The sequence below is a fragment of the Maniola jurtina genome, chromosome 22 (assembly GCF_905333055.1).
Source record: "Maniola jurtina chromosome 22, ilManJurt1.1, whole genome shotgun sequence".
Lineage (NCBI taxonomy): Eukaryota > Metazoa > Arthropoda > Insecta > Lepidoptera > Nymphalidae > Maniola > Maniola jurtina.
Genome location: NC_060050.1, coordinates 5,532,336 through 5,548,583, shown reverse-complemented (window position 1 = coordinate 5,548,583; position 16,248 = coordinate 5,532,336). Strand labels below are relative to the sequence as shown.

The 16,248-nt window shown below is 34.8% G+C and overlaps 2 protein-coding genes across 5 annotated transcripts; one reads left to right on the top strand and one right to left on the bottom strand.

Moving 5' to 3' along the window:
• The first annotated feature begins 259 nt into the window (after positions 1 to 259).
• On the top strand, positions 260 to 9,193 carry LOC123876889 (ras association domain-containing protein 8). Of its 4 annotated transcripts, none has more exons than XM_045923289.1 (10): positions 260 to 530; positions 818 to 928; positions 1,259 to 1,383; positions 1,782 to 1,970; positions 3,281 to 3,434; positions 3,978 to 4,094; positions 5,663 to 5,865; positions 6,521 to 6,635; positions 6,827 to 6,953; positions 7,563 to 9,193. In XM_045923289.1, the coding sequence occupies exons 1-10, from the start codon at positions 459 to 461 to the stop codon at positions 7,661 to 7,663; spliced, it is 1,314 nt and encodes a 437-aa protein (XP_045779245.1). In that variant the 5' UTR covers positions 260 to 458; the 3' UTR covers positions 7,664 to 9,193. The 4 variants fall into 4 exon arrangements, with proteins under 4 accessions (XP_045779245.1, XP_045779243.1, XP_045779242.1 ...); XM_045923287.1 differs by having other exon boundaries at positions 3,227 to 3,434; XM_045923286.1 differs by having other exon boundaries at positions 3,206 to 3,434.
• A 2,543-nt stretch (positions 9,194 to 11,736) lies between these two features.
• On the bottom strand, positions 11,737 to 15,699 carry LOC123876890 (inhibitor of growth protein 1). Its single transcript, XM_045923291.1, has 5 exons — positions 15,438 to 15,699; positions 14,838 to 15,044; positions 14,111 to 14,299; positions 13,739 to 13,858; positions 11,737 to 13,276 (listed from the first exon to the last, which is right to left on the bottom strand). The coding sequence occupies exons 1-5, from the start codon at positions 15,571 to 15,573 to the stop codon at positions 12,954 to 12,956; spliced, it is 975 nt and encodes a 324-aa protein (XP_045779247.1). The 5' UTR covers positions 15,574 to 15,699; the 3' UTR covers positions 11,737 to 12,953.
• Positions 15,700 to 16,248: the final 549 nt, after the last annotated feature.

Below are 16,248 nucleotides of genomic sequence, written 5' to 3'. Positions count from 1 at the left end.
TGCCAATAATTTCAAATTCAATCTATGAACGTTATTTTTTAAATTTTTTGTTCTGAAATTGCAGATAAATTTTTTTTTTTTTAATTGTAGATAATTTTATCATTGCAGTATTTTAATGAAACTTAAAAAAACATAGCTTCAATAATTTATTTTAGGGATTAAACAAATAACATTGTTGAAATATTAAAAATCTATGTGAGCTGTCACAATCTGTTCCAACATTTCCGAACGATTCTTTACTTTGGAGTTTGGTGGTGGTGCTACTGCTGTGCAGTGTGCTTTGAAGTTTGAGGTTTGGTCAAATCAGCGTATTTTGGTATTTTGTAACAAATTCGTAATGTTTTTGTTATATTTCCACATGTTTCGTATAGAAAAACAGTTGCATACGGACTGATTGCATTATAGAATGGTGTCGTAAACACAAGTGTTCTGTGAATTGATACATTAGTTTGCAATTCATGGAGTTAAAGGTCTGGGTCGAGGGAATACAAAGGATTGTTTGTGGGGTGACGGAGACCACGACTTGTCAGGTCAGTAGATTATTTTCTCATCGCTAATTATTATGAAAGCATAGCTTTCTAATCTCACTTTCCAGCATAATTAGTTATATACATTTGAGGATATTAAATGCAAAACCAACAAAAAATGATCGAATGACGTTTTGTTTTTCCTAATTGTATTCTTTTTATTTTGGTCCTAAAATAGGCGATTATTTTAGATCCATAAGAATTCCTATCCTGAAATCCTAGATTCCAAAATGATATAAAAGTGAACTTGTTAATAACCTTTGTTTAAAAATACTTTTATTTACATTCAGGATGTAGTGTTTGCTTTGGCTCATGCCACTGGCAAAGTGGGCAGATTCACTTTGATAGAGAGATGGAGAAATAATGAACGACTTTTAGCTCCACAGGAATTTCCACTAAAGGTAAACAATTATTTACTAATTCATCATAAAAGTCATAAATCTATTGCCTTCCATTCATTTCTTAAAAAGCAAAAGAATCACTTGTATTATTACTTTCCACTGCCATTTCTGGTGATTTTCTTTTGCATTGTATATTACAAGTTTCTCAGGTATTTGCATTTCTCAGGTAGCTTTAAAAAAATCTTTAGTAGAAGTAGCTACATAAAAAATCTGAATGCAAAAATCCAAGTTTTATACAACCATAGGCTTGAACTGCATGGTTGATTTATGTCAATCTGTCAGTTTCTCCATTTGTATGTGTAGATTTTATAGCATATGTTATAATTTTAGATCCTGATGAAATGGGGTGAATACTCTAATGATATACAATTTATATTAAGAAGATCTGACAACAGCAGCAATAACCAAAAACTAGTACAACCTACCAATAACTCTAGATCACCTATTGGAAATGGGTATGTGTGAACTACATGGCTATTATGAAAAATTACAAATATTAACATCTGCAAAGAAGAACATTGTATCTCGGTTTTTGGCGATTTTGAGTTTTCATCCTGTTTAATATTTTTCTTTACACTAAAAGAAAACAATTTTTTGAGGAGCAAGACAGTGTGTATGATATTGTTGAGTGTGAAAACAAGTGAATGATGTAGACAGCAAAATCTCTTAAACATTGTTTCCGTGAACATCTACATGGTGTTTCAGAAACTATGTATTTGCAACTTATTTCTTAATGAATACACGCCGTAAAGTTATAAAAATGCAATGATTTGGTAACATCTGTGGTCCGGAGAGATTGGCTTGATCATTAATATTTAGTTTCCTCAACTATAGCATTAATTATTGTCGCCAGGAGTCATAACACATCAAGTCCAAACATATCAGACAAGCAAAGCTCACCGAACAGGACTAACACAACCCCCACACATAACAATGTAAATAACACCTCCCCCGGGAACCCTGTGGGTGTGGTAAAGGGGGTGCAGCAGGCCAAATCCCCAGAGTCTAACAGCCCCGTGCTTAAAGATGTCCCACCTTATAGGTAAGGATCAAGCTATCAGTACTCAGGCTGAAATCTTTTTTTTTCATTCGTCTGGCTTTACAAAGATTAGGCAATGTCAAATTTGTAGTTATTTGTAACAAGTTAGTTAAACTGTATAAGTATGGACCCCGTCTGTGCCGGTGCTCGCCGACATACGCACGGCACCCCCTTAGAGGGCTTTCCAGTCAGTATTTAAAAAAAAAAAACACTCCAAAAAGGCAGAGCACGCCCGCCAACTAACACCAACACAGATGAAGTCCGGCTGAAATCTTTATTATTTATAGACTTAAAGAATAGTGAACATAAGTTACTCCACAGTCCATAACACTAAAGAAAAAACTGAGGTTGACGTTTGTAATTTGCAGTCCAAACAGACAAGTGTGTGCTAGGGCGATAAAAATCATCAACCCAATAATATTGCTTTTGATTTTAAGAATGCACTTTGACTTTCCTTAGACTTAAGACAAGACAGATTTTTGTCAGAGCCATAAGTTTGTCTCATTTTAACTCTTTAAAGTCAAAGCCCACTATTGATCTCATCCTCAGTTTGCTATATCTATTTGTATTTGCAATAATATCATGTTATTAAGTTATATTTTTATCATAACAGTTACACCAGTTAACGCCATTTTTCACAGATGATACATAATATCAATGCTAGTTTAGAGACTTATAATTTGAGGAGCTGGGCATACAGAACCACACTAGTCCACAAAATAAAATTGTACAGGATGGTGGACTACGATTGCATTTTAAGTTGTTTAGTGAGTATAGGTTGCTATGGCTATACTCACATATTTAGTTGATGTAAGCCTGACTAGTTTCAAACCCATCTATCAAGAGTAAGCGGTAATAGTTCTTTAGTATTGGAGTCTAGTTATGAAAATGCACTTTTATAGAATATATTTTTAACTCACATAGAGTATTTTTTAATTAAAAATAATTAAAGCAATCCACATAACTGAATCTTGAAGACACTGCAATTAAAAAAATTTGTTTGAGTTAAAAGAGGACTAGTTTTAGTTAAAAGAGGTCTTCTTAAAAAGTTCTTTTCACTAGCTCCTCATTTTATAAAAAAAGTTTAAATTATTTGTTAACACTTGACAATTTCATCATATTATACTTACAATTTATTTGCATCAATATGTATTCCCTATTATTGTTGTATAATCACTACCCTTCTAACTTTAATCAATATATCCGCTTAAATGTCAATAATTTTTAACATTTAACAGAGACCCACCACCGCCATACAGGTCACCCCCACCGCCCTCAGCTTTAAGAAAGTCCCCTAACCGCACTACTCGCAGGCCTCCGCACATGTCTCCTGTCAACCTGACGGAGAGACCAGAGGAAGAGCGCAGTCCCGAGGCTGTGAGCTACAACAGTCAATACAGGGAACTGGTGTCACTGGTGAACTATCAAAGGGAGAAACTGTCCAGTCAACAAGTTGATCTAATCAAGGTAAATAATAAATTGTTCAGTGTAAGACAGAGGTTTCTTCTTCCTTCTGGGCTGGTTTCCGCACTTAAACGTTTCCGTCTGTTGTGCGTGTGTTGCCCCTCCCCGCCGAAGTCTTCACTCCAGCCATCCAAGCTCGCTCCAGAAGCCGAGACCACCCAGGATGCCAAGGGCTTCATGAAGTGAGGTTTTGGCTCCCAAATGGCATTCTTGTTGTTCAGCCACACCCGTGCACTCCAGGAGCAAGTGCGTCGGTGTTTCATCAATCTCCATGCAGACCCTACACAGAGGACTGTTGGTGACACCTATAAGGAAAAGGTGTTTGTTTAGAGGGCTATGCCCTGTTATGAGTCCCACCACCTTCCTAAGTTTACCCCAAGACAGAAGATTCAAGTTTTGTTGTAAACAAGGACTATCAGAATAATAAATATTTAGTACCAATTTAGAGGTGGTTTTAATCCTATCTGATTATTGATTAATTGATTATTGACACTAGCTGACCTCCTATTCTGGAATTTAGATATTTTAATTATTTTGTACTCGCAGTATGATGCTGAAATTGGCTTTTGGGAGAACAAAGGACGGGAACAAGAAAGACAAGTAGAGTTATTACAGCAACAGATCAGTTCTACTGATAATCAACTTCGTATCAGTACTGAACAGGTAAATGCATATTCCATGCTAATATCATAAATATAAAAATGTGATTGTCTGTCCTTTTCAGAGCCCACCGGCGTAACTAGTTTTGCCGAAATTTGTTACAGAGATAGTTTGCAACCTGAACACAGTCATAGGTTACTTTTATGTTGGAAAATTAAAGAGTTCCCTTAGGATTTTTGAATCCATGCAGATGAAGTTGGGGGTGTACTGAAATAATCTCTCAAAACATTTGTTTTGTCATGAAATAGGAACAGAAAGGTTTCTAATTTAACTAAGACATACTTTGAACCATCAAATGCATTTACCATTTGTTCAGAATGCCTTCCATATCAAGAAGAACCAGCAACCTACCTACCTATAGCCTAAGTACCTACTTATAGGAGTATAATTTTCATTCTAAACAGCAACATAATATTATTCTCTTAGTTCAGTTATTAAATATAAATAAATATAATAAAAATATAAAAGTTATTAAGTATATCATAAATAACATGGCGTGGCATTAAAATTATAGCTATTTAAGTATGAAGAAGCCATCATTACACATATTATAAATGCGAAAGTGTGTTTGTTTGTTGGTTTGCCATTCAATCACGCCGCAACGGAGCAACGGAACTATGTGTGTTTTTGCGTAGATATAGTTAAAGACCTGGAAAGTGACAGGCTACTTTTTATGCCGGAAAATCACAGAGTTCCCACAGGATTTTCAAAAACTTAAATCCACGCCGACGAAGTCGCGGGCATCAGCTAGTTATATCATAATTGATACAAAAAGCTATGTAATGTTTTTGTCCTTGCTACGTCCTTTGTAATTTGTATGAACTTGTTTAGATAATTGCTATGAATCAGCGTACACCTTTGAATTAACCTTTGACATTAAGAATAAAGTCAGACCTAACACAATACAAAGCAATCATCTAAGATTTCTGTTCTCATGAAACAGTTCCCACCGTCTAATACAACTTATACTAGCTAGATATGCTCTACGGCCTACATAAAATACCTAGCAAAAATGCTACACATTCAGTCACATTTTTAGGATATTAAAATAAAAATCATAATTATTCCATATTTTAGCAGTACATACTAAAAACGAGGAAAGCGAATTACTTTGTAGGAATTCGTCGAATTTCGACTGAATCATAAATTATAAATCATTTATTTTGCTAGAAAAACATGTATGTAACAATCACATGTAAAATTTTAAAGGTAAAGGTAAATTTTAAAAATGTAATCAGCCATTGCAGGCATGCAAAATCCATACTAATATTATAAATGCGAAAGTGTGTCTGTCTGTCTGTCTGTAACCTTTTCAAGGCCTAACAGTTTCATCGATGCTGACGAAATTTGGTACAGAGTTTGGAGCTTATATCCTGGAGACATAATGGGCTACTTTTTATACCAGAAAATCATCTAACCTAACTCTAAAAAAAATTTTCGGTTAGAGTACAGTAGGGTACATATTTTGGAGAGTGGGACTACAATTGTACTCCCACTCTATCCCACTCTACAAAATAAGTAATTTCCTAAGACCTATTACGTGTGTTATAATGGATATAATATGTCGGCAGGTGCAAGCGCTCAACTACGTGGAAGAAGAAAGCGAAATAGCAAAACAAAATGAAAAAACGTTAAAGTCTGAGATAGTGTTAGTGCGATCCAAACTCGCAAACTGCGAAACCGAGTTGCTGCAGTGTAAGAATAAAATCCGGAAGCTTATGGAGGATATACATAATGAACAGCGCGTTGTTAGCAGTCGTCAACAGGAGAATAGGTAAGAAAGTAACGAAAAAATTATTATACTCTATCCACTGAGAGAAGTTAGCATAGGACTCTCTCTGTTACGTAGTCCCATACAAATGACAAAGACAAAAAACTCAGTGGGCGTTAATAATTTTGAATGGCCAACCAATCGCAGTCATGTTTGCAAAAAAACATTCGAAATTCAATTCGAAAATATTTGTGCAAAACATTCGAAATTCAATTCGAAAACAGTTTTGCTTTTTGGTGATTCAAAATGGGTAACGCCCACTAAGTTTTTGTCTTTGTCCTTTGTATGGGATTGTGTAACAGAGAGCCCTATATTAAAATTGTCTCTGTGGAGTATAGCATGACTTTATAAACCTATTCTAAATCTTTTTTTTTATTGGATAACAGGCCCTTTGAATACGATTCTGACTTATTTTATTAGTCTAGCGGGATCTTAAGTTTAGCCTTGGCTTTAATGCAATACTCTGTCAATAATTTCGAATGCACCTTGAATTTCTTGGGCTCAGGCTTTGGCGCGTTTGGAACCCTCGTAGATTTAGTTTTAAGTTTACGTAATTAATAATTATCACCACCATATCCTACAAATATAACAATTCTGACCATCAAAAGAAGTACAATAGTACCTACTTTGAATAAATGATTTTGTCTTTGACTTTTAGACAAGCACTGGAGCGTTCGATGCTAGCAGAAGTGGAAAATCTCCAAACTCAGATACAGCAAGCAAAACACGCCACTGAAATCAACCATCTCACTGCAGAGAACCTCAAAAGAGAGGTGCGTATTTACTACCAATACAGTACGCGGCAGAAACTATCACATTGTGTTAATCCAGGGTATAATATATCTCCATTCCAAACAGCAAAATCATCCAGTAGTTTTGCGTGAAAGAGTAACAACATACACACAAACTTTCGCCTTTATAATATAAGTGTGATATTAAAAAATACCGTAACTATCCATTTTAGGTCGGTGTCCTAGAGAATGCCATAATGGAAAAGAAGCGGCAAGTAGAGCGCTTGGTTCAGGAGATGAAGGAAGCCAATCTGCAGAGTCTCACGGGCAGCGTGGATGAATTACGACATCCACTAGATGGTAATTGCTATTTTTAAATACTTTGACTCGCCACAGCTTGCTCCAGTGAAATTTTTGAAAATCGACGAGGGGATGGAATTTCAAAAATCCTGAAGCAAATATTTCTTCATTTTTAATCTAAAGTCCAATTGCCAATTTTTATGGATATTTAACAGACTCTTACTCTACCTCAGGGTGGTGTGGAAATGAGTTTTATAGTCAAAACACGTACTGGAGTCAAATTTGCGACTCCCGTACGCTAAAACTATTCATTTTACGCAAAAAAGATTGGGAATTTTCTCTAGTTTAATATGATATCACTTACATAACTAAATTTTCATCTTAAAATGAGTCTGAAAGGAGATATTCAGCGCCAAAGATATGGATGGGGTGGGAAAGTGTAAAATTTGAAAAAAGCACAGCGAAATCTATAAAATTATCAATTTTTGAAACTCCCGGAAAACTATCCAAGTAAAACTATCAAACGACTGGAGTAAAAGCGATGCGTCACGCGACACGTTTTTTCTGAAATTTTGCATAGTACGAATATACTTTGAGCACCAAATGACTGTACTATTACTCTCCGTTGCAATGTGTTTCGAGTCTCACGATATCCAATCATTGTTTCAGGTTTATGCAAGGCAGGAAGTGCACGTAGGATAATAGGTTCACCGAGGCAACTAGAAAACGCAGCACCGACTAATAAAAATCCACACGGTGTGTGGGTGTAAGTGAATATATGTAGCTGTAGCTTTATGCCGACACAGCGAACTATCAACAAGTGCTCTTCTCAAGATGGCGGCTTTAGTTCCGATTTTGGCTACGCGCCAAAAGAGCCTTGTCGGACTGTATTCTTTGCAGTTAACCGCATTTTAGACGGCTGCAAACCACGGCTCACGGCTGCAAGCCACAGATTACAGTATATCCAAAACTCTGAACCGTTTGGCGTGAAACAATGCTTCTGTAAAGAGAAGTTTAGATTCTATTACAGATGGATGTGCAAACAAGAGTTTATATAATTTTTTTTATTGTTTAAATGTATTTAATGTGTTTGAGTGCAAAGTTTTTAAAGTATTAATCAGTTTTATTTACTATTGTGACATTTTTATAGGTATTTTATGAAAGTGATTTGCGGTTAAGGCTTGAGGCATATTGGTGCAGAGTCGATGGAAAATAACGCGTCCTTTCTAAAATGTTTCAAAATATACTGCACTTTATCTCTAGTGCTTATAATTTGTGTAGCAAAATAATAAAACAATGGTTGCATGCGAGGGAAAATAGTTCATGAATACATACATTTACACATTGCGAAGTAAACTTAGCAGGTCCAATGTGCCTTGAGCCTAAGATATAAAGAAATGAGTTTTAATTGAGATTTCTTTTGCCTCACTTCCATAATTCCCCCTGCTTCAATAAGTAGTATTTCAGCTTGAAATGAATAAGTAGAAGAAAGCTATTATTATTTGAAGAAATTTTTTATGTGATAATAAAGTTCTTAGGAATTTACTATAAATATTGCTTTTAATATGATGTTTTCATGTGTAATCCTTGCACAGTACAAAAATATTTTATGCGAACTTTCGCTATTGAAGGTTAAAGTCTAAATAATAATAATTACAATGTATTGTACTGCCATAGATTTTGTGTGAATGCTATTTTAGTTAATGTTATTTAATTTGCATAATCTGTTTTATTAATAAACGTGGAAACTTTCTAGCTCCACTAGCAATAATATGGTGACTAAATAATACAGCTAATTAATATGGTGACTATAAATCATAAAGCTGTGACCAATATGGTTATTGTGAATCCGAAAGCTGACAATATGGTTATTGTAAATCATAAAGCTGACCAATATGGTTATTGTAAATCATAAAGCTGACCAATATGGTTATTGTAAATCATAAAGCTGACCAATATGGTGATTCTTAATCATAAAGATGACAAATATAATTTGGTGATTGGTGATAAAACCCAGCAAAATGGTGACTTATAAAATACTTAGCTGAACATAAATAAAATCTTGATTTTGTTTTAAGATTTAATCATTCATTAGGTGGTTTCTATGTTTATTAGTAACGCAGAATATAATTTATGTGTAAGTTATTATTTAGTAGATAATTTATTAGATTTGTGTTCAAATTAGTGTCATATTTAATCTTTGTCACAAATTATGTTTTGTGCTTATTTTGAAATATATTAGCGCATCTTGCCGTCTGATTAGATATTGACGTGATATTGAAATGAGATATAATTTTAATAAGGGAACAATCAAGTTTTGGAAATCATGTACTTAAGTAATATCGTCATGATCGTAGAACAGTACATATATTTGGATAATATTACATGAAAATATCAATCTACCATATTCTTAAAACAGACCTTTTTATTGGATGTTCCTACTTAAACACACACACACAATTACACAAAATTAACAAAAAAATCTTTAGAATTTATTAAGTAAAATGGTTATATTGTAAAGTTTCACTAAATGCAAATCCTTTCACTCTTCTACGATCATAACGATATTATCTTGGCCCTTTCTTATATTTACGACACAGTTTATACATGACTTCGAGACATTTCTGTCAAATTAGACGTGTATAAACGGTGTTTTTACTATATTATGAGTGCATTGCATAAAAATGTTGAAGCATTTAAATATGTATTTACAGTTTCATAAATAGATAAGCCTCCAATGTTTGGTCCAACAAAAACTCAACACAGCTGACCATTAAATCCATCAGTATTCTGCTGTCTAAAGCCAAATTCCTAAAATAAAATTATATCCTATGTGCAGTCAAAGGCCTTAAGTCGTTTAGCACCTTAATGATCATATTCGCGTGGCACCGTTATGCACATGTGTTAGATGTGTGTGGCGTGTTTATAGAAAAAGGTCATAAGTGCGACAGGTTTTTGATGCAATAGTTTCGCGTAATTGCTACTCGAATTCTGAGGCCTACGTATATTTTTTGGTTCAATTAATATTGGCATTGGACATGGACATTCGTTTGAATTGGCTTAAAAAGTGTAGTGGTTGATACAAATAAATTGGGTAAGTAGTTGATCAAAAATAATATTGTGCCATGAGTACAAACAAAATTTTTATACAATTATTATCTAAAAAAAATATTTTAAAAGTACCTATTTTCAAATAATTTTAAATTGATCGGACTATATACTTAATTGAAATTTGCAATATAGAAATAGTGTGTTGATATTAATAATAATCTAGTCGGAAATATAAGCCATTGCAATATTTTATAGACAATTTTCATATAGACATACATGAGACCTAAAGGTCATAGCTCATTAGAGCCAGCCGGCACCAGACCAGCACCCCTCGCCTCGAGTGGTGGGCAAGTGGGTAATGCAAGGCAAGCGTGCGAACAATGAGTGGTCACCGCGTGACCACTCGCCGTTCGCGCCTGATCAGCTCCGGAGTTGATGTAGAGAGAGTATATCCATTGTACTCCATACAACGCATACTAACCACTCGAGGCGAGGGGTGCTGGTCGAGTGCCGGGTGGGTCTAATGAGCTACAACCTTAGCGGTTCACTTGAAATGTATTCAAGCATAATACAAGTTTGTAAGTCCTAAATATTTATAGATTGTACTTATCTCACTCTGTGTACTCTGCATGGTTACTAATAGACAATTTGTGTATTATACAAAATATACTGAATTTAGAACAAGTTTGGTCATTTTATTTACATACCAATTAGTCAATTTTCCGTTATTAAAGTATAGATCGTTTCAACGAATAGTTCCTATGGCGTTATGTTGGCCCCCCTGTCTAAGTCATTGGCACTATATTGGCATGAAAAGACGCAGATTTGTTTATTTTCATTTGATTTTCATGAATGAATGAAATGGAAATCAAATGAAAATAAACAAAATCTACGTCTTCTCATGCCATAGGAACTATTCGTTGAAATAATCTATAGTCTTCTGTATCTGGAATGCAAACTATCTCTGTACCACATCAATGATGCCTGCGATTTCGTTGGATTGGATTTATGTTTCTGAAAATCCCTGGGAACTCTGATTTAAGTAGCCCTTGCATTCCCGGGATGCAAGCTACATCCATACCCTTTCATCAAAATCGATTAAACGGATGGGCCAGTAGTGATTATATTATCCTCTTTGAGATATAATTAGAGTATTTAAAAACACTATTAAATTATAATACCTAGAAAGGTGTTTTTAAATTAGGCTATTATCTAAGGGTGCGTTTCCATTGAAGTGGAGATGTGTTCTTTTGAATTCGCAGCACACCAATGTGTTGACGTGGTAATTTTATTAGGTACGTTAATCTCTATAAACTGTTTTTGTTTAAATCTTTTAAAAATAATTTCAGCCTCGCCTTTTTTTATTGGAAAGCGATTTAGCGTTCTACCATACGATATTTTGCTAGTCTTCACTTTCCAATGACAAAACAGTCAAGCGCTAGAAAAAGTTGATTAAAATGTGCTCCAGCTTAACCTTTCTAATGGGACCGGAACAGTAACGTGCACTGGATTCGTTCCCAGGGTAGGCATTAGTTAGGCAGAGGTATCTATTTAATGGAAGTTCATTAAGAAATGAGCACTGAGCTACTTCAACCTGGGTAAGCAGTGTTTTTATGCCTCTATGACCTACACGCCACAGGACAGGGTATGGGATATGATTCATGAGCTTGGATGAATTCATCCAAGTTCATGAGCTTTTATGCTATTAATAATCTGATTGGTCCGCTGAACATATGTCTTCTCAGTGGACAAGCAGTTTTATATAAAAGGGGAATAAATGAAAACCAATAAATAATTTAGAATCTTATATTTAAATTGACGAAATTAAATCTGTTAGCTTCAACTGCATTAGAAAACTTTTCTGTACAGAATTGTTATACATATCCGCTGTACTTAAGTCACTATTATTATGTCATTAACTTCCTAAATACGTAGGAAACATACTATATTTACAAGTTTGCCAGGGGAACATTCATAAATTACATCACACTTACTTTTGAAGTACAGGCGACGGAGTATAGCGAAAATATCGTATGGTTATGTTAAAATGGTTATATTACCTCTGTGTAAAAAGAAGGGTGTAATAATATATTGTTATATTAATGTTAATGTGGGATGTAATAAATGAATGATCTTAGAATAAAAAACAAAATCAAAATATTAAATATTCACTTCTTATTCTGGCAATAAAATATTAAATTCTCTGTTCACATTATAAAATATGAATATTTTATTCATCACATTATAAATACTCATGTCAGATAGACACCAGTCTATTGGGGCTAAGTGAGATGACGTCATAATACCTCCCTACAGTAAATATGTTCTGTTGAAGATTTTTGCAATAAAGGCGTTCTTGCAATAAACTGACGATTAATTGCGTTATAAAATAAAATTGTTTCTAATAAATAAAAAAGTAAATCTTTGAAATTATTTATTCTCTAATAAATAATAATTAATTAACTAATCCATATACACACGACACATACATAAATTATACAATAATATTAGAAACTTTCAAGGATCAAATCCGTCAATCCCTTCCTGGCTATGTGCCTGGTTTCATTCATTTCTCATGGTATTCTACAAAAAAAAAATACCTATTTAAGTAATTAAATTACATATTTAACTTCTCATGAAACTTTTAACGTGAACAATTTTAGAGTTGAACTGTAAAATTGTTCATCAGAAGCAACTCTGAATAAGATTTTGTTATTGGTGTCAATAAAGTATAAGACTACCTATTTGTTTGAAATAATATATTAGGTGCATCGCTTTTTTGATCAATCATTTTTGATTAATCTGTGAACTTTACTGTCTGTCTGTTTGTCACAATCGCATTCTGTTCCCGCATGAATGTAACTATCCGGCCGTAGCACAGCCTTGTCAGTGCGTGGAGTAAAATAAAGCGTGCCTCAGATTTGCTTGTATAACAAAAAGTTTAATCAAAAAATTGAAACTATTTAGAGGCTATTACAGTCAGTCATCTCACTTCCTCTCGAGCAATCACTATGCCTTCTCCTCCTTTTCCCTATTATACCGTTCTAGTTCTTTGAGGAACTGTCCTTTAGGTTTCATGACGTTGGGTCGGTCGCCGCGACACTTGGGGCAGAACCACTTGCCCTTGGGCTTGGTGGTGAGCGAGACGCAGGAGAAGTGGAACCACTCTATGGGACAGAGGTCGTTGTCGCAGAGGATCATCTCTCCGAATGAGATCTGGTCGCACAGGCAGTAGCGCGGCTCGTCGGGGTCGATCGCGTCCGCTTCCTCGGGCGGCGTCTCTGAGCGCTGCGCTGTTTGGCGCGCTTTGCGTTTTTTCTTTTTACCCATGCCTGTGAATAAAGTTTTGTGTTACTGTATTTTTTATTTTATTTGATTTACCAACAACTTATATACATACAAAAAATAATAATTTATAATTAAAAGACACATTATATAAACGTTAATAAATGGCTAGTACAGAAGATTTAGGTACAGTGATATTATAAAAGATTAGCAGGTAGTAAAGTAAGGTGTTGATTTTAAAAGATCAGAACTAGATATAAGAAGGATAGTATGTAGGAAGGATTAACTATAGAGTATCAAGAAAGGGATGGCAATAAAGCAGTGATGGCCAAACAGGATCAAAAAGTCGAATCTATCTAAATATGTTAATAATAATATCAAAACACAATTACATGACATTTTTGAAAATTGTAAATAACCACATAATCATCTCCAATGGATTGTAGAAGATTGTTCTGGGGATCCTGCTAGTTTTTCGAATAGGTAAGATGAAAAAAAATTTATCATACCTTTCTTGTGTTGCGTGTTGTGCGTGTGTCGCTCGCTGTCGCGCTCGCTGGAGTCCGCGCCGTCGGTCGCCGCGCCCACCGTCGCGCGCGAGCGCCGAGCACGTTTCGACCACCGCTCACCTGACCAATAAACATATCTGTAAGACACTATACCCCAGTCTATCAGGCGCAGATCCAGCCCTCAAAAAAGGCTGTGGTCACAACCACCCGAAAATAAGCCAAGTGCGAGTCGAAGTATGAACTTGCTCATGTTCAATATAGTGCATTCCTACAAAATATATGATTTATTCCAATAAAACTAGTGCAATTATGTCACTAATGGAAAGGGGTAAGAATCCTCAACAATGAAGAAAGAAAACCTAATATCTTTACCTCCAGATTTATCCTTCTCCGTCTTCTCCTTTTCCTTCTCAGTGGGCCTCTCAGGCGGTGGAGGAGGAGGCACATGCTGAGGCTGCACCGGCTGTGTGACTACTTCCTTCTCCACTGCACGAGGCTCGGGCACTTGGGGTGGAGATGCTTCCTTTGTTGCACCATTAGTATTTACTTCCAGACAGGAAACTGGAAGAAAGAAAACATATAATTATTTAAAACAATAAAAGAATAACACAAATAAATAACAAAACACTTACAACATCAAACTAGCTACATCGTTCAGTATTCCACTGGAGCTTACACTTAAACACACTTCTATATGGGACTTCACCTTAAGCTAAAATAATTTATTAAAAGGAAGAGTCTTCAGTGTGTGAACAACCTCATATGCCATAAGAACACTGATTAAATCTGCTTATAGTCCTTGCAGCTGATCCACACATGCCACACATCACCAATTATTGTAGCTATAGGTAGGTTTTCCGGGCACTACCACCACTTAGGTATTAAGCTAAGGCCCTAACCAGAAGAAGCACCAGAAAAAACTGTGTTATGTGTGGCACAACTTGAAAAATTCCCAGCTTAGCATAATACTACATGCTCTTGCACAAACTGAGAAGAAATATTAAAGATTTGAATAGTTGTATTAGTTATTAGTTGTATATAGTATATGTGATATGTGTATAGTATATGTGTATCGTATGGAAACTGTTATAGCACTTACCGAGTTTCTTATGATCACCATCTAGTGAACGTTGCTTATTGTCGATAAGATCTTGCAGGAGCTGTACCACTTGTAGTTTTTCATCGCCTATCTCTTGTGCAGCTACTAGAGCAGTTTGTAAGCGTATCGCTGCCCTTCCGCGACGACGCTCTTCCGTGTTAGTCCCTATGCATACTGCCAAGTGTGTTTCAGCATCTCGGAGGCATTCTGTAACAAAAAGAAAAACAAAAACTTCAATTAAAATACTTTTTACTAATACAATTTCGTTAATATAAACTCACGTGAGTAATTCAAGAAGAAAAACTAATAAAAAATAGTTTTTTTTAGTACATAAACAGTAAAAAAAAAGATGGTTAATATTTTAATAACACTGAATGAAATCATCCAAAATATAAAGCCGTGATAAAAACGGTTTAAAATAAATTCGAATTTGTCTATAAAGCGCGTTTGTGGGCGAAAAATGCGTTTAAAATGGCTAAATGAGGGAATGTCAACACAACAAATCAAAATGATTTTATGGTTTGTGCGCGATAGAATTTACTTGGAAAGCTGTGTATTTGTAAAATATAAGTTAGAAATGTTAGATATTGTTCATATTACCTCTATAAGTCACGTCTAATTCTCGCATACGCGATAAATGTCTTTGCAGGTCATTGGGCAGATTTTCCACGCAATCCAAGTAATTTTCAACATAAGTGGCCGAAAGCAAAGCTTCCGTCGAAGTTTGGTTCAACATCGCTATAGATTTTTACACAGTTTTCATTATCGTTTTATTGAGAAATGATATTTAATTTACTTTCAAAATGAATAACAAGTTATTACAATCTCAAGCCGTCAACAAAAGTCATAAGTCAAAACTATACTGTGTTGCCAACTGATTCAAAAAAATACGCTAAACCAACCTCAAAAATGCACTAGATTGTTAAATTTTTTTTTAAAAAGCGAATAGTAGAAAAGAAACCATAATAATGCGAATGGTTTTGTAGGGTATCGAAGCATACCTACTCATCATGGTAAATGTTGGCAAATTAAAAAAATAGTCGTGTGTCCCCAGATTAACTAGAAATAAATGATTTTTTTTAATTTTAATGTACTAAAATATCAAAAAATGCACTAAATTACGCAAAGCACCAAATTGGCAACATTATAAAAACTAGAATTTATAAACTCTGATCAAAACCATAGAGCATAAACAATGAAACTCAATGAAACCAGATGAAATCACATTAGGTAACACAGTCGAGATGGGTAACATTAGTACCTATACGCGACAGATGGGGCTATTTACAGATAACATAAAAAGCTAAGCTGAAGATAGTGGTAATATTTCATCTAGACTAGAACCTTATAACAAGACCTATAATAATGGTGATCTGTGATCTAAGCATAGAAATTCTGTAGAAATCACATG